General features: G+C 42.6%; 1 protein-coding gene across 2 annotated transcripts in view; it reads right to left on the reverse strand.

Moving 5' to 3' along the window:
- trrap (transformation/transcription domain-associated protein) overlaps window positions 1-22,768 on the reverse strand; it is a 317,959-nt gene that overhangs the window by 272,401 nt on the left and 22,790 nt on the right. For both annotated transcript variants that reach the window (XM_063059362.1, XM_063059361.1), the window contains exons 11-18: window positions 21,920-22,016; window positions 21,684-21,822; window positions 19,249-19,327; window positions 17,214-17,448; window positions 10,599-10,911; window positions 9,470-9,567; window positions 6,114-6,308; window positions 4,942-5,133 (exon numbers count right to left, since the gene is read on the reverse strand). In XM_063059362.1, coding sequence (XP_062915432.1) covers window positions 4,942-5,133; window positions 6,114-6,308; window positions 9,470-9,567; window positions 10,599-10,911; window positions 17,214-17,448; window positions 19,249-19,327; window positions 21,684-21,822; window positions 21,920-22,016 — 1,348 coding nt within the window. The remainder of the gene's footprint in view (window positions 1-4,941; window positions 5,134-6,113; window positions 6,309-9,469; window positions 9,568-10,598; window positions 10,912-17,213; window positions 17,449-19,248; window positions 19,328-21,683; window positions 21,823-21,919; window positions 22,017-22,768) is intronic.

A 22,768-nucleotide genomic window follows, 5' to 3' on the forward strand; every position in this document is an offset into this window, starting at 1 on the left:
TCTCAGCTGCTCAATAACAGCATTATGGAAACATACCTGACACTGAAGTAAAAGAGATGCAAGGACAGATGACCAAAAGGTTGGTCAAAGAGGAAGGCTATGAAAAAGAAGCAGAGGAGTTCAACGTCCAATTTTCAAAGTACTTGGTAGAGCACAAAGATAGAGCAGACAACAGGTCATAGTTTAGAGGAGCACACAGGACTTCAAGTATCATAGGAGGTTACTAAGCTGGATAAGAGGGGACACGGAGAGATATGAAAACAGGGGAAATTTCATTTTGAAGATGCTGCTAAACCTCAAAGAAAAGATCTTCTGATTTTTCCAACCTGCTCCAGCTCCACAAAACCATTATACTACCCTATCACAATATCTACACTGTCCGAAGCACAAGAGATTGTGCAGATATTGGAAATCCAAAGCAACAACTGCTAGAGGAACTCGGCGGGTCAGACGGCATCTACGGAGGGAAATAAACAGTCCAACGTTTCGACTGGAGATGTTGACTGTTCATTACCCTCCAGAGATGCTGCCTGACCTGCCGAGTTCCTCCAGTATTTTGTGTGTTGATCTACGCAGTTTAAGTGAAGCAATTATGCATGACCAGCTGAGAAAACCTCTTATCAGTTAGTTTAAAAACTACAGAAAAATTAGACATCCTCGGGAAAATTAAAACTTATGTACTGTCATCGTCACCTTAGAGACTATTCATAAATTTCAAAAGGCTGGTGGTCCTTCCCTGAAAGTACATTAACATACAGATCATAGGAACAAAACATTTAAATTTCTGTTACAGCTCATTAAATTCATTCAACCTTGAATTTCCTGACAGGGTGAACAAAAGAAGAGTGTTTCACTAATATATTATTTTAAAGTGACCTTCATAAAATAAAATTACATATTAAACCATTAATCATCAAGCAAACCACATTTCAAAACAGTCACATCATTTCAATCCATCAAGAGTCAATTCAATTTTTTCCCCTACACATACAAATTCGAAAATACCGTACAAGGAATTTGAACTACAAGAAACATTTAACCTAATTAATGGAGAAGAAGAAATGAGAAAAAAAAGAGCAAGCCACCTAGCTTTGCCTACACACTAGTAACCAACTGCTTCATACAGTGAATGGTCTGGAAAGCACTGACAGGGAAGTGGTAAAGGCAGATTCAGTTGTTGCATTGGAGAGGACCCTGGATAAGCAGCTGAAAGGAAAGAATTTGTTAACTAAATATATAGATATACTGCATTCAATTGAAGTGGACCAACAAGCCAACTGGCCTCCTCCTTTATAATGCATAATTCACACAATGGTCATTAAGTGGTGATTCACAGAGTACTCTTACATAGAAGACTACAACACAAATGTACAGAATCAATGTCACACTGCAACTTGGAAGGTGAAAGACTAGAACTAGGGGACAAAGCCTTAAGCTTGGGTGGCATGGTAGCACGGCAGTCAGTACAGCACAATTACAACACCAGCGACTAGTGTGCAATTCTGCCACTCTCTATAAGAAGTTTGCACGTTCTCCCATGACCGTGTGTGTTTTCTCTGGGTGCTCCAGTTTCCTCCCACATTCCAAAGATGCAAGCATTAGTAGTTAATTGGTCACATGGGTGTAATTGGGTGGTGTGGGCACATTGGGCCAGAAGGATCGCTTACCGCGCCGTATCTCTAAATAAAAAATAAATAAATATAATTCAGGCAGAATAAATTTAGGATGGAGATGAGGAGAATAAGGATAACGAGCATTCATCTCATGAGCATGCCAGTAAGGCATTTGATAAGGTTCCCCACAAGACGCTCATTCAGAAAATAATGAGGTATCGGATCCAAGGAGACCTTGCTTTATGGATCCAGAACTGGCTTGCCACAGAAGGCAAAAGGTGGTTGTAGATGGTTCATACTTTGCATGGAAGATGGTGACCAGTGGTATTCTCCAGGGATTTGTTCTGGGACCCCTCCTTAGACCATAAGATATAGGAGCAGAAGTAGGCCATTCGGCCCATCAAGTCTGCTCTGCCATTCAATCATGGGCTGATCCAATTCCTCCAGTCATCCCCACTCCCCTGCCTTCTCCCCATACCTTTTAATGCCCTGGCTAATCAAGAACCTATCTATCTCTGCCTTAAATGCACCCACTGACTTGGCCTCCACAGCCGCTTGTAGCCACAAATTCCACAGATTTACCACCCTCTGACTAAAGTAATTTCTCCACATCTCAGTTCTAAATGGAGGGCCCTTCAATCCCGAAGTCGTGCCTTCTTCTCCTAGATTCCCTTACCATGAAAAAAAACTTTGCCATATCTAATTTGTTCAGACCTTTTAACATTTGAAATGTTTCTATGAGATCCTCCCCCCCCATTCTCCTGAACTCCAAGGAATACAGCCAGAGATGCCAGACGTTCCTCATATGGTAACGCCTTTATTCCTGGAATCATTCCCGTGAATCTTCTCTGAACCCTCTCCAATGTCAGTATATCCTTTCTAAAATAAAGAGACCAAAACTGCGCACAATACTCCAAGTTCGGTCTCATGAGTGCCTTATAGAGCATCAAACATCACATCCCTGCTCTTATATTCTATACCTCTAGAAATGAATGCCAACATTGCATTTGCCTTCTTCACCACTGACTCAACCTGGAGGTTAACCTTTAGGGTATCCTGCTCAAGGACTCCCAGGTCCCTTTGCAACTCTACATTTTGAATTCTCTCCCTATCAAAATAATAGTCTGCCCGTTTATTTCTTCCACCAAAGTGCATGACCATACATTTGCCAACATTGTATTTCATTTGCCACTTCTTTGCCCATTCCTCTAAACTATCTAAGTTTCTCTGCAGGCTCTGTTTCCTCAACACTACCCACTACTCCACCCATCTTTGTATCATCGACAAATTTAGCCACAAATCCACTAATCCCATAGTCCAAATCATTGATATACATCATAAAAAGCAGCAGTCCCTACACCAACCCCTGTGGAACTCCACAGGTAACCGGCAGCCAGCCAGAATAGGATCCCTTTATTCCCAATCTCTGTTTTCTGCCGATCAGCCAATGCTCCACCCATGCTAGTAACTTCCCTGTAACTCCTTGGGCTCTTGTCTTGCTAAGCAGCCTCATGTGCGGCACATTATCAATCTATCCAACTAATTCCTTCAGAACCCAAGAGTACATTCCATCTTGGATTTTCCCAATCCTTTTCGTGATTTTTATAAATGACCTGGATAAGGATGTAGCAGGGTGGGTTGGTAAGGTGGGGGTGTTGTGAATAGTCTGGAGGGTTGACAGAGGTTACAGCACAGCATTGATAGGATGCAGAACTGGGCTGAGAGTGACAGATGGAGTTCAACCTAAATAAGTGTGAAGTGATTCATTTTGGTAGGTCAGACTTGAAGACACAATATAATATTAATGGTTAGACACTTGGCAGTGTGGACAATCAGCAAGATCTTAGGATCTGTGTGCATAAGACACTCAAAGCTGCTGCGCAGGTTGACAGTATCGTTAAGGCGGCATATGGTGTGTTGGCCTTCATCAACCATGGGACTGAGTTCAAGAGCCATGAGGTAATGTTCCAGTTATACAAACCTTAGTCAGACTCCACTATGTTCAGTTCTGGTCACCTCATTACAGGAAGGATGTGGATACTATAGAGAGAGTGCAGAGGAGATTTACAAGGATGTTGCCTGGATTGGAGAGCATGCCTTATGAGAATAGATTGAGTGAATTTGGCCTTTTCTCTTTGGAGTGACGAAGGTTGAGAGGTGACCTGATAGAGGTGTATAAGATGATGAGAGACATTGATTGTGTGGATAGTCAGAGGCTTTTTCCCAGGTCTGAAATGGTTAACATGAGGGGGCATAGTTTTAAGGAACTTGGAAGTAGGTACAAGGGGGATGTCAGAGGTAAGTTTTTCACACAGAGAATGGTGGGTGTGTGGAATGCACTGTCAGCGAAGGTGGTACAGACAGGTACAGTCTCTTTTAAGGGGCTCTTACATGGGCACATAAAGCTTAGTAAACTAGAGGGCTATGCCGTAGGGAAATTCTCAGAAGTTTCTAGAGTAGGTTCCATGGTCGGCACGACATTGTGGGCCAAAGGGCCTGTAATGTGTTGTAGTTTCTATGTTTCTATGATCAAGGAGGAGGTTCCAGACAAAGAGTATTCCCAACCAAGACCTCAGTGGTGGAGCTGGAAGAAGATGATGATACATCACAACAGCAGTGAAAGGGGAGGAAGGCTGCAGCAGTGAAGGATCCCCAGTCATATTGCACTCCATGCCACTGGACCCTGATCCTGATCTATTAAGGACGGGTGGCTGCCCGTGCTTCGGCCTCCCCAGGGTAAAAGTCACGCAGAGGTATCCTTCATTAAGGGAATCAACCTTAGCACCCCAGAATCCCGGACGACAACTCCTCCAGAGAAAATAATATTCAACTCGAGTGATCGCACTATTAGTCTTCCTCAAAAACACCACATCACCACAGTGTCACAGTGGTGAGTGCCTGGAATGTGCTGCCTGGGGTGGTGGTAGAGGCAGATACATCAGGGACATTTAGATGGGCACATGAATGTGAGGAAAATGGAAGGATTTGGACATTGTGACAGTAAAAGAGGTTAGTTTAGCTGGCCATTTGATTACAAATTGGTTCATCACAACATTGTGGGCCAAGGAGCTCGTTCCTGTGCTGTACTGTTCTATGTTCTGTCTTCTATCAATCCTCAGTTCTGAACATGGCATCGGCAGACATTTAAACAAAGAACTTAAGAGAAAAAGCCACTGGGGCAAGGCTATGACAGTGATACATCCCCCTTCCAGTTCCCCTGTCAACTTCCAATACCCATTTGTTACAACTGCCGGATCTGATTTAGGAATCATCTTTGTATGGTGAAAACACCACACTCTGTGCACCATACAATCTCAACCATCCTCACCTTCAGCATCTGTTCATTTTCAGCTGCAAAGAGAGACACCGAGCCAAAGACCAGCTTGAAGAGCTTGAGGTAGAGGTTGGAAAGCTCCACGTTGGAGCCCATCTCTGGGAGGCGGTCCAGGAGGTACTCTACCAGGATGGTGGCGAAGAGAGCGGAAGTAGAAGGATTCGCCAAGAAAGAGTTGGCCACAATCTGTAGGAAAGACAGCAAGGCGGTGAGTCTCAGGGAGGTGCATCTCAGTCCATCTTAAATGGTGAAAGGTAAAATGCATACAGTAAACAAACTGCTGGAGGACCTCAGCAGGTCAGGCAGCATCTGGAGGGGTCAATGGACAGCTGACGGTTCAGAATGAGACCTTTCATCATGATCCAGAATATCGGTCATTCCTTCCCTCCACAGATGCTGCCCAACACACTAAGTTCCTAGAGTCATAGAGTGATACCAAACAGAAACAGGTCTTTTGGCCGTCCTAGTCTGTGCTAAACTGTTATTTTGTCTAGCCACATCGACCTGCACCCGGACCACAGCCCTCCATACCTCTCCCAAACTTCACTTAAATGTTGCGGTCGAACCCGCATTCATCATTTCTGCTGGTGGCAATTTGTTCCACACTCGCACCCCCTCCAGGTTTATCTTAAACATTTCACCCTCAAAACTAAAGTTTTGCAAAAGACACGAAGCCAGGTATCAGTAAAGCAGGCCACAGCCTCAGTTCAGTGCGGAGCAGATCCAGACAAAACTGGCCCTCACCTTGCCTCCGGTCCAAACATCCTGACCATTTCAATCTGGCCCGGTGCTTAACTGGGCAAACGTCAGGTCATTCCTTGCTCTACGACCACTCTGGGGCCTGAACCCTGCTGCCAGTTCGGCCTATACCCAACCTCTCTAATTCGGCTGGCATTTAAATTACTTTATTTAATTACCCTCTGAAACGGTGTCAGACTCAGTTTAGGAGGCAATTCTTATACATCCCAATTATATCATGAACCAAGCCTATATCCAATTAAAAGCAAATAAAAAATTATCCAGCATTCTGTATTTTTATTAGATTCCAGTATCAGCAGAATTTTGAGTTGGCTTAAACACTTTTCTCCTCTGATGGCTGCTGTTGATGTGCCACTCATGCGGAATAATGTATCTTTTAAGATAATGACATGAAGATCATACTTTACCTGAAGTGCGTAGTTCTTTGAGATCCTTTCCACCATGTATGGTACAGTTGTCTGAAATATCTCTTTAAATGTTAAAGGATTCATCATAGTGAAAACACCAGCAAAATGCTCCAAAACTTCCTTCTCTTCCTTCATCCTTACTGTCTGGCAGTTGGCCACTCGAATGTACGTTTGTCCATTCCCAGCGATCTGTACCTAAAATCAAAGAACACCACTAATGAGATCATCATCGTCTTCTGGGTTCTACGGAGCTTTCTCCTGTAGAGCACAGGGAAGCAGTGCAAGTATTAAACAGCCTGTTAGTTACAGCATCCACACTGTATCAGAGATCAAAAAGGAATGCAAATGCTGGGAAGCTGGAACAACACACAAAGGAACTGAAGAAACTCAGAATGTCAGCGTTCACATCCTTGGGTTGTGTTCACATCCCTGCACATCCTTGGGTTGCGTTCGTGGTTAATGAAAATGGAACAATTCATACTTATGATAAATAAATGAATTTCAATCTAAATCCGACAGGCAGCACCTAGAGAGGGAATGTGAAGTTGACATTTGGGATTGAGACATTTCATTAGGACTAGGCTAAACGTCCCATGAATGCCCTGTTCCTAACGAAGGGTCTCCACCCAAAATGTCAACTGTACATCTCCCTCCACAGACGCTGCCTGACCCACTGAGCTCCTCTAGCTGCTTTGCAAACGGCCCAAATAAGTTTCACTACATAATTATAAAATTAGAAAATAAAAACGAGGAATATTCGCAACTGGTGGCTCTACAGCACCACCCCCTCCCCCACCAATGCCAAACCTGCTCCATCAATCAATCCATGATTTAATTCCTTCCCTGGGGTTCATTTTCCCACTCATTTCAATGTTATCAATGTTAACTTCATTTCTCACTCCACAGATGCTGCCGGATTTTAATCCAGGATTTCAGCGTCTGACGTTTTTCCTTTCACCCCACACGCACACATTGATATGTTATGACATGTTATATGGGGGGGGGGGGGGTAAAGCGGATCTTCTCAGATATTTCCAAAAGGAAATTAGACCAAAATACAAATAGGAACATTGACTGGGTTATTAGAAAGTCAGGAAGACCTTGAAAAAGACCAAATAGTGACCCTAGTTTGCTTTTGATTCCTCACGCTCAAAGCATGCCTTTCCCATCTCATCATTCACAACCAATGTAAAAACGTAACTGTGCATATATCCATAGTAAACCTGCACAAAGTTCACTCCTTCCAAAATCCCTCTTGCTTATAGCCAGCTAAAGCAGTTGAAAATGAACAGAATCTTTATTTTAAATCAAGGGACACATTGAAATATATCACAAAGACTCGGTCAAGAGAGATTAATAGATTTATGTTTTAATTCCAGGCTCCTATTAATCAATAAGTCCTATGTACCAGCATAATTTAGTGTGCTCAGTTTGTTATTTATTCATCAATGAAGACATGACATTAACAACAGACAAGTGGCCAGCTCGATAGTCAGCTTGTCCTCGCAGGAAGGGGTCTCATTGAAACCTGTCGAGTATTGAAACGCCTATATAGAGTGGATGTGGAGAGGATGTTTCCTATAGTAACGAGTCTAGGTCCAGAGGACACAGCCTCAGAATAGAGGGATGTTTCTTTAGAACAGAACTGAGGGTGGTTTCTTTAGCCAAAGGGTGGTGAATGTACGGTATGTTTAAAAGCAGAAGTTGATAGGTTGTTGATTAGTAAGGGTGCCAAAAGTTCCAGGGAGAAGGCAGATGAATAGGGTTGAAAGGGATAATATATCAGCCATGATGAGTGATGGAGTGGATGTGATGGGCCGAATGGCCTAATTCTGCACCTATGTCTTATGGTCTTATATAATTGAAACTGGACTCAGTTATCCGGGATTCAGGATGTCCAGATGTGGAGGGGGGGAGAGGAGGGGATTGCAGTTGCTGGCTACAGGCTGTCCACTGATAGCGTAAAGACTTTAAAGATTTTTAAAGATTAAAAATAGCTTTATTTGTCACATGTACATCAAAACATACAGTAAAATGCATGATTTGTGTCAACTATCAACGCACTGCAAGCATAGTGGCACAGGAAAAGGGAGGCAAGTTAGCATAGGGGCTAGCATATGTTATTACAGTACCAGCGCATGGGTTCAATTCCCACCACTGTCTGTAAGGAGTTTGTACATTTTCCCTGCGACCAGGCCAGTTTCCTCCGGGTGCTCCAGTTTCCTCCCACATTCCAAAGATGTATGGCTTAGTAGATTAACTAGTCACATGGATGTAATCTCATAGCACCTGTTACCGTGTATCTCGAAGTTAAAAATTAAAATTGTGCTGCACACAACCCGCAAGTGTCACCATGTGCCTGGCGCCAACATAACATGCAGGAAGCTCACTAACCCCAGCCCGTACATCTTTTTGGAATGTGGGAGGAAACTAGAGCACCCTAAGGAAACCCAAGCAGTCACATGGAGCAAGTATAAACTGTTTACGGAAAGCTGTACGAATTCAACTCTGATAGCAATCGCTGGTACTGTAAACCGTTACCATAACCGCTACCAGAACAGAATACTGAAAAGTTATTACTATATTTTTATATTGTACTTGCACAGTTCATCTTCTTTTATTGTGCAAATACAATAAAAAAAATAATAACTTCTCAATATTGCTCATTTGCAGAGTTTATCTTCTTTTATTGCGGCTGGTGGCGCAGTGAGATCAGTGCCGGACTCCGGTGCGAAGGTTCCTGAGTTCGAATCCAGTCCGGGGCTTTCCATCCGTGCCTGGTTGAGTGTCGAGCTCGCAACTCGGCCTCGTGAAAAAATAAACTGCACTGTGAGAAGGACGTGGGGGACCACTCACAGAATCTTTCCTCCAAGACAACCACTTGAAAAAGCGGTCGTCGAGGCTCTGGCAGAGTATGGCACACACAAAAAAAAAAATAAATCTTCTTGCCTTCATTGGTTGCTTGTCAGTCTTCATGTGTAATTTTTCACTGATTCTATTCTATTTCTTGGTTCTACTATGAATGCCTGCAAGAAAATGAATCTCAAAGTAACATATGGCGAATATATGTACTTTGATAATAAATTTACTTTGAGTATGGGTCTTCAGGCTCTTGTGCCTCTTTCCCAATGGTAACAGAAGGGGGAGGCATGTCCAGAATAGTAGGGGCCTTTAAAGATAGATAATTGACTTTTTTCAAAAATCCAACTGAATTGACAATTTTTTTATTGTTGTCCCATATGACTCCAGGCTTACAGTAACATCTCTCTGAAACGACCTGGCAAAACACTCGGATTATAGACAGTGTCATCCCTGCTGGCAGCAACTAAATCCCATCACAAGGGTCAGTACTGTACCTGGTATATATCCAAAGCCTGCATGGCATATTTAACCAGCTTGATATAAATCTGTGTTTCTTTTGGCTGTAACTGTTTGTTGGGAATGAATGAAGCCTCTGTAAAGGGAAGAAAACAAATAAATCAGAACCTGATGACCCCACACAAGAGCTCTCCACACAGCACCTCATAAAATGTTATCACTTTGAAGTTCTTATTTAATTACATCTCACACTGATTTACCCATTTAGGAAAAAGGCTTCACCACCACATCCTGCTGATAATCTGCATGGTGAGTAATTATTAATTATTAGGGTCACAGGCTTCTGATGCCAATCTCCACATCTCTGATACACGAGTCTTAATGCACAGATACAGACCCTTTGGCCCAACTATAATGTTCACACAGCAAGTCCCAATTTCCTGTGTTGGGACCATTTCCCTTCAAGCATCTCCCCTCCGTGTACCTATACAAATGCTTCTGAAATATTATTGTACCAGCCTCAAGCACTTTTGTGGCAGATCATTCCATATATTCGCTATCCTTTGCGTGACCCCAAGGACACATAAGTCTTTCCACTCTCACCCTAAACCCAGGCCCCTGGGGGGTGGCAAGAGAGGGAGTTGGGAGAGAGGACTCAACCCCCCTTTCAAGAACCTATCAACCACTGCTTTAAATATACCCAATGACTTGGCCTCCGCAGCCATCTGTGGCAATGAATTCCACAGATTCAGCAGCACCTAGCTAAGGAAATTCCTCATCTCTGTTGTAAAGGGACACCCTTTAATTCTGGGCTGTGCCCTAGTGTCCTAGACCCTTCCATCATTGGAAACATCCTCTCCATGTCCAGTCTATCCAGGCCTTTCAATATTTGGCAGCTTTCAATGAGATCCCCCCCCCGCAACTTTTTTCTGAACTCAAGCAAGTACAGGTCCAGAGACATCACATTCACAGGATCATTCTTGTGAATCTGCTCTGCACCCTCTACACTGACAGCACATCCTTTCTCAGATACTGGGCCCCAAACCACTCACAATACCACAAATGTGGTCTGTCCAATTCCATATAAAGCCTCAGCATTAATGCCCACTCTTATATTCTAGTCATTTGGAAATGAATGATAAATAAATGTGATAATCTGTCCTTTACCTCCTGGCGCTTTGCATGAGGTTATGCCCCAAGTAATTGTCTTTACTCCACAAACCAGCGTCTTAACCAAGCTGCGACAATCAGACACTTGGAAAGTCTGCTTCTCCTCCTTGTCCTTATCTCCATGTTTGTCCAAGGCTGGAGCGGGGAGAGTTGGCGTCGGTGGGGCAGGAGGAGGTACAGACGAGGTGGGAGTCGCTTGGGCTGAAGCAATAGGGGCATCAGTGGCCATCAGCTCTGACTGAGGTTTGCACTTCTTGAAAATTGTGGACAACTGATAGCGAGAAATGGTGTGAAACTTCAGGACAAACACCTGGAATTGAAGCAGAAATTCCAATCAATCGCGGAAGTGGATTTCAGCTGAAGGAAAGAGCTCAAACAAGCAGAATTAGAAGTTTACATCAGTAACTACCTCAAAATAATTAGGAATAAGCTGCAATAGTTAATAATTAAGCTTTAATAAAGAACTAAGTTGCAATACCTAATGTCTTAAATTTGGCATAATATTGCCAAATATCTGCCCCTAATATCTAACCTTAATTCATACACATAGTGGCCACTTTGGGAAGTACCTACTGCATCATGTTGTGCATTCAGAGATGCTCTTCTGCACACCACAGTTGTAACACATTGCTATTTGAGTTACTGTTACCTTCCTGTCAGCTTGAACCAGTCTGGCCATTCTTCTCAAATGCGAGGAATTCTGCAGATGCTGGAAATTCAAGCAACACACATCAAAGTTGCTGGTGAATGCAGCAGGCCAGGCAGCATCTCTAGGAAGAGGTACAGTTGACGTTTCCGGCCGAGACCCTTCGTGAGGCTAGTGCTGACGAAGGGTCTTGGCCTGAAACGTTGACTGTACCTCTTCCTAGAGATGCTGCCAGGCCTGCTGCATTCACCAGCAACTTTGATGTGTGTGGCCATTCTTCTGACCTCTCTCATTAAAAAGTGTTTTTGCCCACAGAACAGCCACTCCACTGGATGTTTTTCTTTGTTTTTCGCACCATTCTCTGTAAACTCTAGAGACTGTTGTGTGTAAAAATCCCAGGAGGTCAGCAGTTTGAGATACTCAAACCACCCTCTCTGGCACCAACAATCATTCCACATTTCTTAGATCACATTTCTTTTCCATTCTGATGTTTGGTCTGAACAACCACTGAACCTCTTGACCATGCCTGCATGCTTTTGTGCGTTGAGATGCTGCCACGTGACTGACTGATTAGATATTTGCATTAATGAGCTGGTATACAGATGTACTTAATAAAGTGATCATCAAGTGTATACTGTGTGGAAGTTGTGCCAAGGCAAAGTAATGGGCAGGAAAGGATCATTTACAGACAGTGGGCAGTCAATCCAGGCAAGAAAAGTCTTTGAAGAGCATAACTCACCTTTGTACACCAGGGGATCAGAGCCATGTCATACCAAGATGGGATAAGAATATAAACAAAGGATGTAAGGCATGTACCAACTAGTGGACAATTACATTACTCAATCTGAAGTGTTACGAGGAGCATTAGATGGCTCTGGGCCTGTACTCTCTAGAATTCAGAAACATGAGGAGTGCATCGCTTTCAAACCTATCGAACGTTGCCTCAATAGAGTGGATGTGGAGAGGAAGATATAGGGTATATTTAAGGCAGAGGTTGATAGATTAGTCAGGGCATGAAGGGATATGGGGAGAACGCAGGAGATTGGGGCTGAGAGAGAATTAGATCAGACATGATAAAAATCGTGGAACAGACTCGACGGCCAAATGGCCTAATTCTGCTCCTATATCTTATGGTTTTATTGTTGGCCTTTAATGTGCAGATTCTATTGGTTATTAACATCTGTATTATCATACTGTGATTGCAGATTGATTATGTAAATAAGGAATTTGAACATGCACATGGTTACCACTTGGTCAATATCTGTGTCCATCTTGTCAATTTCTATATAAAAATGGCATATTTTGTTTGGCGACAGGGGCCACGCTGTTCTCCTTGTGCACAAGTAAATAAAGTGTGACTGAGGAACGAGTCCTGTTAAAGAGAATTTAAACAATTTCCATTTATTTTTGAGAGATTTATGATCATTCAGCTTCTGTTTTCAGCCACTCTGGTGACATCACACCAAAGGGAGGGAGGAGAAGATGGCACCCGCTCCGAAATGATATCTGTTTTTGTTAAATAGGGGCCGTGCACAATTCTGATTTGATGGAGACAGACGTGAGAAGCATGGAGGAACATCTGGAGAAACTTCTGAAATGCCCGCTTCGCTGCCGCTGCTACTGTGCGATCAAGAATCTCCGGAGGGGAAGGCCCCAAATCCTCGGCTTTGCCTGTTGCTGGCGGCCGGGGCCGGGGTCGAAGCGCTCGGCAGAGATGGTGCTCGGTGCCGGAGGGCTGGTCTGAGGCTCAAAGTTTTTGGACAGACTGAGAGTCGGCTGTGGTCGGGTGCTTCCAGGGTGCTGCATCAGCAAGTTTGCGGCACTGGAGGTTCACGGAAGGGAGAGTTTTCTTCCTTCTACCGTCTGCGTGAGATGATGGGACTTTCAAGAGACTTTGAGCCCATAGTCTGTTCTTTATCAAATTACAGTATTGCTTGCACTGTTGTAACTATATGTTATAATTATGTGGTTTTTGTCAGTTTTTCAGTCTTGGTCTGTCTTGTGTTTCTGTGATATCATACTGGAGGAACATTGTATCATTTCTTAATGTATGCATTACTAAATGACAACAAAAGAGGACTGCGTGTCCTCATAATCTAATCTAATCTAATCTAATCACACTGCTGGACCGTGAGAATCCTGCTGGAAGTGACACTTGACGGCGAGTGATGTGCTAAGACACAGCTCTTCCTGCACACGGTTACAGCTAAATGGGCATCTTTCTCCCAGGTCAGTGATGATCTATATTGCATATTCTGATCTATAAGTACAATTTCCTCACTTAGAGGGTGGTGAGAGTGTGGAACAAGCTGCTAATCAAAGTGTTGGATGCAAGGTCGATTTCAACACGTAAACAAAATTTGAATGAGTAGAATCACCCCTCATTCTTCCAAAAAATATGATTTCTTTTTAAATTAATCCACTTATGATAGGACAACCATCTCATTCCAGGAATTACCCAGTGAATCTATCCTGACTGCCTCCATTACCGCTATGTCCTCTCTTAAATAAGGGGACCCCTTGCAACAGATCTTTCAGAACAGTAAAAGTCCCCAGAACCATCTGCCAGCGGACGCGGGTTCAATTTCAACATAGAAGAGAAATTTGGATAGATACATGGATGGGAGGGGCAAGGAGGACTATGGTCTGGGTGCAGATCGATGGGACTAAGCAGATTAATAGCACCTACCAGATGAGTCGAAAGGCCTGTTTCGATGGTGTAGTACTCCATGATTCTATGACCATGACCCAATTTTCCATTTACATCTAAGGAGGTATCTTATTTGCACTGTATTTAACAGCAATGCTAGAAATGCAGCATACAGAGATTTTGCTTGGGTACGTCACACCCAATGCACCCTGAATGCAAAAGGCTACAGAGACTCTGGGCTTAGCCAGTTTCATCCTGTGTCCAGCTCTCCCGCCAATCGAGGAACATCCACAAGAATCAAGGTCTCGGGAAGGTGATGTCCATCATGTACACCCACCATCCAAGCCATAATTGATGCTGCCTCCAAGGCTTGAACAGCTTGAATTTCTGGAAGCAATTCGGAAGGTACAGGATATATACATCCCAAAGAAGAAGAAATATTCTAAAGCCAGGACTACACAACCATGGCTAACAAGAGAAGTCACAGGCCAGCCAACATAAAAGCCAAAGGGAGGGCATATAATAGAGCAAATACTAGTGGGAAGTTAGCAGATTGGGAAGCTTTTCAGTACCAAGAGAAGGCAACTAAAAATGTCATTAAGGTAAAGATGGAATACAAAAGAAAGGTAGCCAATAATATTAAAAAGGATACAAGAAGTTTCTTCAGATACATAAAGTGTAAAAGAGAGGCAAGAGAGGATATCGGACCACTGGAAAATGATACTGGAAAGGTAGTAATGGGGGGGGGGAGGGTGAAACAAAGTAAGTATTTTGCATCAGTCTTCACTGCGGAGGACAGTGTGGTGGAAGTTCCAGGTGTCGGGGGCATGAAATGTGTGAAGATACCACAACGAGAGAGACGGTTCTTGGGAAACTGAAAGGTCTGTTAGGTAGATAAGTCACCTGGACCAGATGGTAAACACCCCAGGGTTCTGAAAGAGGTGGCTGAAGCGATTGTGGAGGCATTAATAATGACTGGAAAACTACAAATGTCTCTCCACTCTTCAAGAAGGGAGAAAGGCAGAAGAAAGGAAATTATAGGCCAGTTAGTCTGACCTCTGTGGTTGGGAAGATGTTGGGAGTCGATTGTTGAGGATGTGATTTTGGGGTACTTGAAAGCACATGGTAAAATAGGCCATAGTCAGCCTGGTTTCCTCAAGGGAAAATCTTGCCTGACAAATCTGTTGGAATTTTTTGAGGAAATAACAAGCAGGATAGACAAGGAAGAGTTAGTCGATCTTATGTACTTCGGTACTCAGAAGGCCTTTGACAAGGTGTCACACATGAGGTTGCTTATCAAGTTATGAGCCCATGGTATTACAGGAAAAAATTACAGCATGGATAAAGCAGTGGCTGATTGGCAGGCAGTAAAGAGTGGAAATAAAGGCAGCCTTTTCTGGTTGGCTGCCGGTGGGGTCTGTGTTGGGACGATTCTTTTTATGTTATATGCCAATGATTTGGATGAAGGAATTGCTGGCTTTGTTGCAAAGTTTGGACTATACAAAGATAGGTGGAGGAAGGACAGGTAGTTTTGAGGAAATAGAGAGGCTACAGAAGGACTTAGATTAGGAGAATGGGCAAAGAAGTGGCAGATGGAATACACTGTCGGGAAGTGTATGGTCATGCACTTTGGTGGAAGAAAGGAAAGGGTTGACTATTTTCCAAATGGACAGAAAACACAAAAATCTGATACGCAAAGGGACTTGGAAGTCTTTGTGAAGGTTTCCCTGAAGGTTAATTTCCAGGTTGAGACTGTGGTGGGGAAGGCAAATGCAATGTTAGCATTCATTTCAAGAGGACAAGAATATAAATGTAAGGATGTAATGTTGAGACTTTATAAAGTACTGGTGAGGCCTCACTTGGAGTATTGTGAGCAGTTTTGGGCCCCTTTATTTTAGAAGGGATATGCTGAAACTGGAGAGGGTTCAAAGGAGGTCTACGAAAATGATTCCAGGATTAAACGGCTTGTTGTATGAAGAGTGTTTGATGGCTCTGGGCCCTAATTTAGAAGAATGATGGGTGACCTTACTGAAACCTATCGAATGGTGAAAGAGCTTGATAAGAGTAGATACAGAAGGATGTTTCCTACAGTGGGAGTATCTAAGACCAGAGGACACAACCTCAAAATAGAGAAGCGTCCTTTTATAATGGAGATGAGGAGGAATTTCTTTAGCCAGAGAGTGGTGAATCTGTGGAATTCCTTGCTACAGGCAGCTGCGGAGGTCAACTCTTAAGTATATTTAAGGCAGAGGTTGATAGATTCTTGATTGGTCAGGGCATGAAGGGGCATGGAGGGGAGGCAGGACATTGGAGCTGAGGGGAAAACGGGATTAACCCTGATGAAATGGCAGAGCAGGCTCGATGAGCCAAATGGCCTAATTCTGCTCCTACGTCTTATGGTCTTATTGAAGACCCACACTTCAAGCTTCTACTTGAAAAACCCTAACACTACCTCTGACTACTCTTTTTCTTTCTCTCTTTCTCAATCTGGCACTAGTTTACTTAGTTGTTGTTTATTATAATTTATGTTCATTTAAGCTCACATTAAGTTTTGTCTGTCCTCTGTTTTTTAATGTACTATTAAGTTTATGGGAGGCACAGTAATGTGGCTGTTTAAGCACATCCTCTTCCAGGGCTAAGGCCCCATGACATTAAAGATGCTGGGAACCCCTGCTCTTAACAGCTGACAGTGCTATATCAGCAAAGTGCTGCTGGACACCATTGAGCAGTAATTTCATGGTTGCAATGGCGACACAGTAGCATAGTTAGTGTAACCTTATCACAGCACCAGTGGTCTGGGTTCAAATTTGCCGCTATCCGGAAGGAGTTTGTACATCCTCCCCGTGACCACACGTTTCCCCCAGGGACAGTTTCTTCCCACTGTCCAAAGACGTACAGGTTAGTAGATCAATTGGTCACGTGTGTTACTGGGTGGCACAGGCTCATTGGGCCAGAAGGGCCTGTTACCAGACTAAAAATCATGACATTTATACTCTGTACTTGACAACATGATGAACTTGGGCACTGCACCGTGTGCCTGGACCTGCCCAAGGCCTCCACCTAAGGAAGGGCCGAGCTTGAAGAAGCGGCCGCGGCTGGAGGCCAACACGGACTCGGGCTCGAGTTTGGTGGGGGTGGCGGCAGGCGGTGCCAAGGTGGACAGTGAGAACAAACTGGAGGAGAGGCTGTACTCAGTACTGTCGCAAGATCGAAGAAGATGGAGGTGCACAGCTGCCAACCCCGGATTCGGGACGGCACCCACTGACTGACTGACTTGACAACAAAAAACTTGAACTGATTAGTTCACATCCCATACCTCCAACATCCTCATCAGAATATCTCTTCCGTTCCCATTCTCCTGCTCGCTCTTGGATCGAATACAGTCCACCAGATTCAACAGCAACTTGCAGGACATAGTCTGGATGCTGCTGGGCAGCGACTCATCATCGATGTTCTTCGCAAACAGCTGAACAGCAAGGGCCAGATCATTGAGTGGGAGATGCTGACGGACATGATGCACCAGGTCGGCCAGGGTGCTGTAGGCCAGAGGTCTGTTTGAGCAATGGCAAAAGAGATGCAAGTCATGCACAAATTTCCAGGAGGTGACACAACAGGGTGGAACAGTGGTAGATTCTCTAGCAAGCCAGGTTCAATCAGTGTGAAGTTTGCATGCTCCGTGACTACATGGGTTTCTCCGGTTTCTTCCAAAATTGTGTGGGTTGGTAGATTAAGCAACCACTAAATTATCTCTAGTGCATAGGTGAGCAGTAAAACTTGGGCAAGTTAATGGGAATTTGAAGATGATAAAATGTTTTTTGTTTAATTTATTTAGAGATACATCATGGTAGCAGGCTCTTCCAACCCAACTACACTCATGTGAACAATTAACTTACTGTACAAACCCATATGTCTTTGGACTGTGGGAGGAAACCAGAGCATCTGGAAGAAACCCACGCGTCACGGGGAGAATGTACAAACTCCTTACAGATAGTGGCAGAAATTGAACCTGACCCTCTGGCGCTGTAATAAAGTTGAGCTAACCACTACTTTACCATACAGTTAGGAGAGGATTAATGTAAAAGAAAAGGCAGAAGGTTGAGCTAGTTAGCATCCGTTATAACTTACTGGCTGGTGCTTTTAAACTCAAGCAAGTTTTTCATTGCACCTCCGCATACATGTACTTGTGCAGATGACAACAAACTCGACTTTGACTTGGACTGTGATGATGCAAGTCAGAAGATGGGCAAAACTAGTACCTTGGATGACCTTGCTAACAGAGAGCAGGACAAGAAGTACCACCTATGGGTGTATTGGACCAGAGAGCCCATGCCTTGAAAGTGCCTTTGCTGATCCATGCATCTCCTGAAAATAAGTACAGCAATCTGGAATTTCCATTTCCCAAGAATGCCTCACACACAGCAACACTGAAATAAAAAGCCTCACAGGCTCCGGAGTTCTCTCCAACTATACACTCAGTGGACACGTTATTGCATACTTCCTGTACCTAATAAAGTGACCACTGAGTGTCTGTTCATGGTCTTCTGCTGTTGCAGCCCATCCACTTCAAGGTTTGGCACCTTGTGCATTCAGAAATGCTCTTCTCCACATCACTGTTGTAATGTGTGGTTATCTGAGTTACTGTCTCTGTCCTGTTAGCTTGAAACAGTCTGACCTTTCTCCTCTAACCTGTCTCATTAAAAAGGCATTGTTGCCCACAGAACTGTCACTCACTGGATGTTTTTTGTTTGTCACACCATCTCTGTAAACTCTGGAAACTTATGCATGGAAAATCCCAGGAGATCAGCAGCTTCTGAGATACTCAAACCATCCTGTCTGGCACCAACAATCATTCCACGGTCAAGGTGACTTAGATCACATTTCTTCGCCATTCGGAGATTTGGTCTGAACAACAGCTGAACCTCTTGACCGCGCCTACATGTTTTTATGCATTGAGTTGCTGCCACATGATTGGCCAATTAGATACTTGTGTTAAAGACCAGGTGGACAAGCGCAGCTAATAAAGTGGTCACTGAGTGTATTTCAAATAAAAGCAGAAAGTTTTTCCAAATAAAGTAGATTGTCCAGTACTTTTAGGAGATAGAGGTGCCGCTGAAAAATTCTACAATAATGAAATTCTAAACATACACTTGTAAACATGCTGATATTAAGATGTCAGCACACTGACAACTCATTAGATGTCAACATTAAAGTAACAAATCCTCAATTTTGGTGCCTTTCAATGCATTAAGGCTACTGGCAGCCAAGTTATTGGTAATGTTTAACTTCTCCACACAGGTAATCTTTAATTAAAAGTCCTAATACATTCCCAGAGTCCCAAGTAAATGACTTACCGCAGCGTTTCACGAGCAGTGTACCCCGAGCCTATTAGCACAGATTCATCAAACAACTTATCCATGCATGGAATGAATTCTATAAAAAACAAATTGTTGGTGTTATGTGGAGAATGATCACTGGTGTTTCATTAATACAAACATAAAAACTAATTAAAGATCATTAACTCTTCCCTTGTGAAAGATTAACAAAATTAGACCGTATAAACATGTTTACACTCCTGCTACTACTGTCCAGCATAGTAAATACTTAGTTTCACAAAGGAAACAGCAACTACAATGTCTGTTGTTAAAAATGTATAATCTGGAGATAGAGAATTCACTGTTCACAATATGGAAAATAAATTAGCCCAAGGGATGGTTTAAACATACACTGCCATGTAGTCACCAGAATAAATATTAATCCTAACAGTAATTATATATGCATAATACTGTATGTCTATGGAATCAGCTTACAGAACAACAATGAAATGCATAACGACTACTACACTGTTGCTGACTTGAGGACTTGTCTACAATCTCGTAGTCAATGTCAGCAAGGCCAAGGAATTGATAATGGATTTCTTGAAGGGGACTTTGAGAGAACACACTCCACTGCTCATTGAGGACAGGAACCTGGGGGATGGTGATGGGCAGGTGAGAAGGAGTGAGAGGGAAACCAGAATGGGGAATGAAAAGAGGGAAAAAGAGAGTAAGGAGAAATTACCAGAAATCAGAGAAATCGATGTTCATGCCATCAGGATGGAAAGAGATTCATCAACAAAGGCTGTCGTACACAAAGTCATTCCAACAGTGAAAGACAATAAGAACCCAATCAGAGACTTAGAGCCATACAGGGAACATGCCCTTCAGCCCATCATGTCAATAACTGACCATAAAGCACTTATCCATGCCTCTACAAATATTGTTCGATAAAATGTCATATTGCATACAAATGGACAAAGGACCCTTTGCATTGTGTTCTATAACATGGCAATTCAAATGGGTCTTCTGTCCATTTGGAAAAGATGTCTCCAAGACAGAGATTGATAAATTTTGAAATATTAAGGAATTAAGGGCAGGAAAGTGAGGTAAATGATTAGCCTTGATTTATTGAATGGTAGAGTTGAGTTCAAGTTCAAGTTGAAGTTTACTGTCATTTAACTGTACACATGTAGACAACTAAATGAAACATTCCTCTGGGACCGAGGTGCTAAACAGAGTACATACACACCGTGCAAACGTCTTAGGCACATATATACAGCTACATATAGGTACTATAGTAATTTCATGTATGGCACAGTACTGCTGCTGCAAAAAAAAACAAAATTCATGACATATGTGAGTGATAATAAACCTGATTCTGATGTGGGTCTCCATTGTGAACTGACAGTGGGAAGGGGGCAGGGAGAGGGGAATCATAGTTGGGAAAAGTGGAAGGGAGAGCATAGGAAACAGGAAGCACCAGCGAGACATTCTGTAATGATCAATAAACCAGTTGTTTAGAATCAAATGATCTTAACTGGTATCTCAGAGCTGGGTGTGTCTGCATCCGCACCAACCCCACCCTTGGCACCTCCTTTACACCTGTCCCACGCCGCTCCCACATTTCTCCATCATTACCATTCCCAGCATCCTTTACTCCCGCCAGATTTACAAACACGCTCTCCACTCCACATTGACAAATACATTATTGTGTAAAAGTCTTAGGCACCCTAGCTATATATCTACCAATCTCTACATATTATATATGTATCTACATATTATATATGACATATGGTTAAATATACAGTATTTTGCTAATAGCACTGTCATAGTAGAGTGTTCAGAAGTCTCACAGTCTGTGGAAAGAAGCTGTTACCCAGCCTAAAAATCCTTGCTCTTATACTGTGGTACCTTCTGCCTCATGGTAGGAGATCAAAAAGATTGCAAAGAAATGGGCTGTATTCTTGCCTCTTTTTCTGATGCAAACCTGCATGGTCACACTCAAGAGCTGGGAAGGGTGAATTAGTCTCAGTAGTTCTATTTGGAAATATGGTTACAAGCTAAATGGCCACTTTGTGCATCAAAATTTTCAACATTCTGTGACTTAGGATACAAGATGCTGAAAGTAGGGTAATAAGAAAACAAAAATTGTGCTGTTAAAATAATCAGCAAGACACTCCAGTACAATTTTATTATTTTCTTCTTCTTAGACTTTCACACAACTTTAAAAACTCAGTATTATTTATTACTTAATTATCTATTATTAATTTGTTTCTCTTTACATACTTGCAGTTAGTTTCCTTATGGTGTTTTATCCATCTTTGTGTGTAGTTTTCCATTGATTCTATTGTGTTTCTTTGTTTATACTGTGGATGCCCACAAGTAAATGAAATTCAGGGTGGTGTATGGTGACATACAGGTACTTCAAAAATAAATTTATTCTGAGCTTTGAAAATCTCAGAAATACGTACGGTTGCGAAGGTCGGTGGTTAGAATGTGCTTGGCTGCAATCAGAAGTTCCTTCCGTAGATGCGCAGTTTCAGACGGGCAGTTAGATAACAGTTGTAGCATTCCTTTTACCATCTGTTGAGAATATTTCCCCACCAACTCCTACAGAAAGAGATGCAGAATTGGTAAATTCAGAATCAGATATAGAATATCTTGCATTGTTCAACTAATACGACAATTCAAAGAGAAAAGGGCATACCTGATAGATTCTTATGATATAAGCCAAAAAGGACAATGTTTTAATCTGTGCAGCGATGAAATCAGCATACAGTTCCTTGTTGTAAAGTTTATTTTGTCTATAATAGAGAGTATATCAGTTTAGGTTCAAATCTAGGAATTCAAATATCTAATTTTATTTGTAAAATAAAATGCACAACAATTTATCCAGAACAATGTAAAGCAATTAAAAAGATCTCTTTTCTACTTAACGTCTAAAGGTGAAAATCTACATGCACTATAATCATCCAAAAGATATTTGGCACTGTTTATGGAATCCCACTAAACCCCTACTACATCCATTATTGAAATTACAACAATGGTTTAGTTAAAAAAACTTTCGTATCTATCTACGTACAGCAAAGATCACCAGATGAGACCAAAATTGAACCCAATCCAATTGTTGACCAATTACTTTGCTGGAGAGCCTTTACAAAAGTATTCAATAGCTGGGGTGTTTCTACTTGGAGAGAAGCAGGATGACGGATGACTTGATGAAAGTGTATATGATGATAAAAGCCTTCAATCAAATGTACAGCCAGACATTTCATTTTCCCAGGGTGGAAATGGCTAATACAAGGGGGGCATAACTTTAAGGTGTTGGGTGGAAAGTATGGGGGTGAGATGTCAGAGCTAAGTTTTTTTTTTACATGGGGAGTAGTGAGTGCAGCAAGTACATTAGGGGCACTTAAGAGACTCTTAGATAATCACATGGATGATAGGAAAATAGAGGGCTATGTAGGAAGGAAGGGTTAGATTGAGCTTGGAGTAGGGTAAAGGGTTGGCACAACATTGTGGACTGAAGGGCCTGAACTGTGCTGTACTATAATCT

This window comes from Mobula hypostoma, chromosome 9 (genome assembly GCF_963921235.1).
Source record: "Mobula hypostoma chromosome 9, sMobHyp1.1, whole genome shotgun sequence".
In the NCBI taxonomy this organism is placed as follows: domain Eukaryota; kingdom Metazoa; phylum Chordata; class Chondrichthyes; order Myliobatiformes; family Myliobatidae; genus Mobula; species Mobula hypostoma.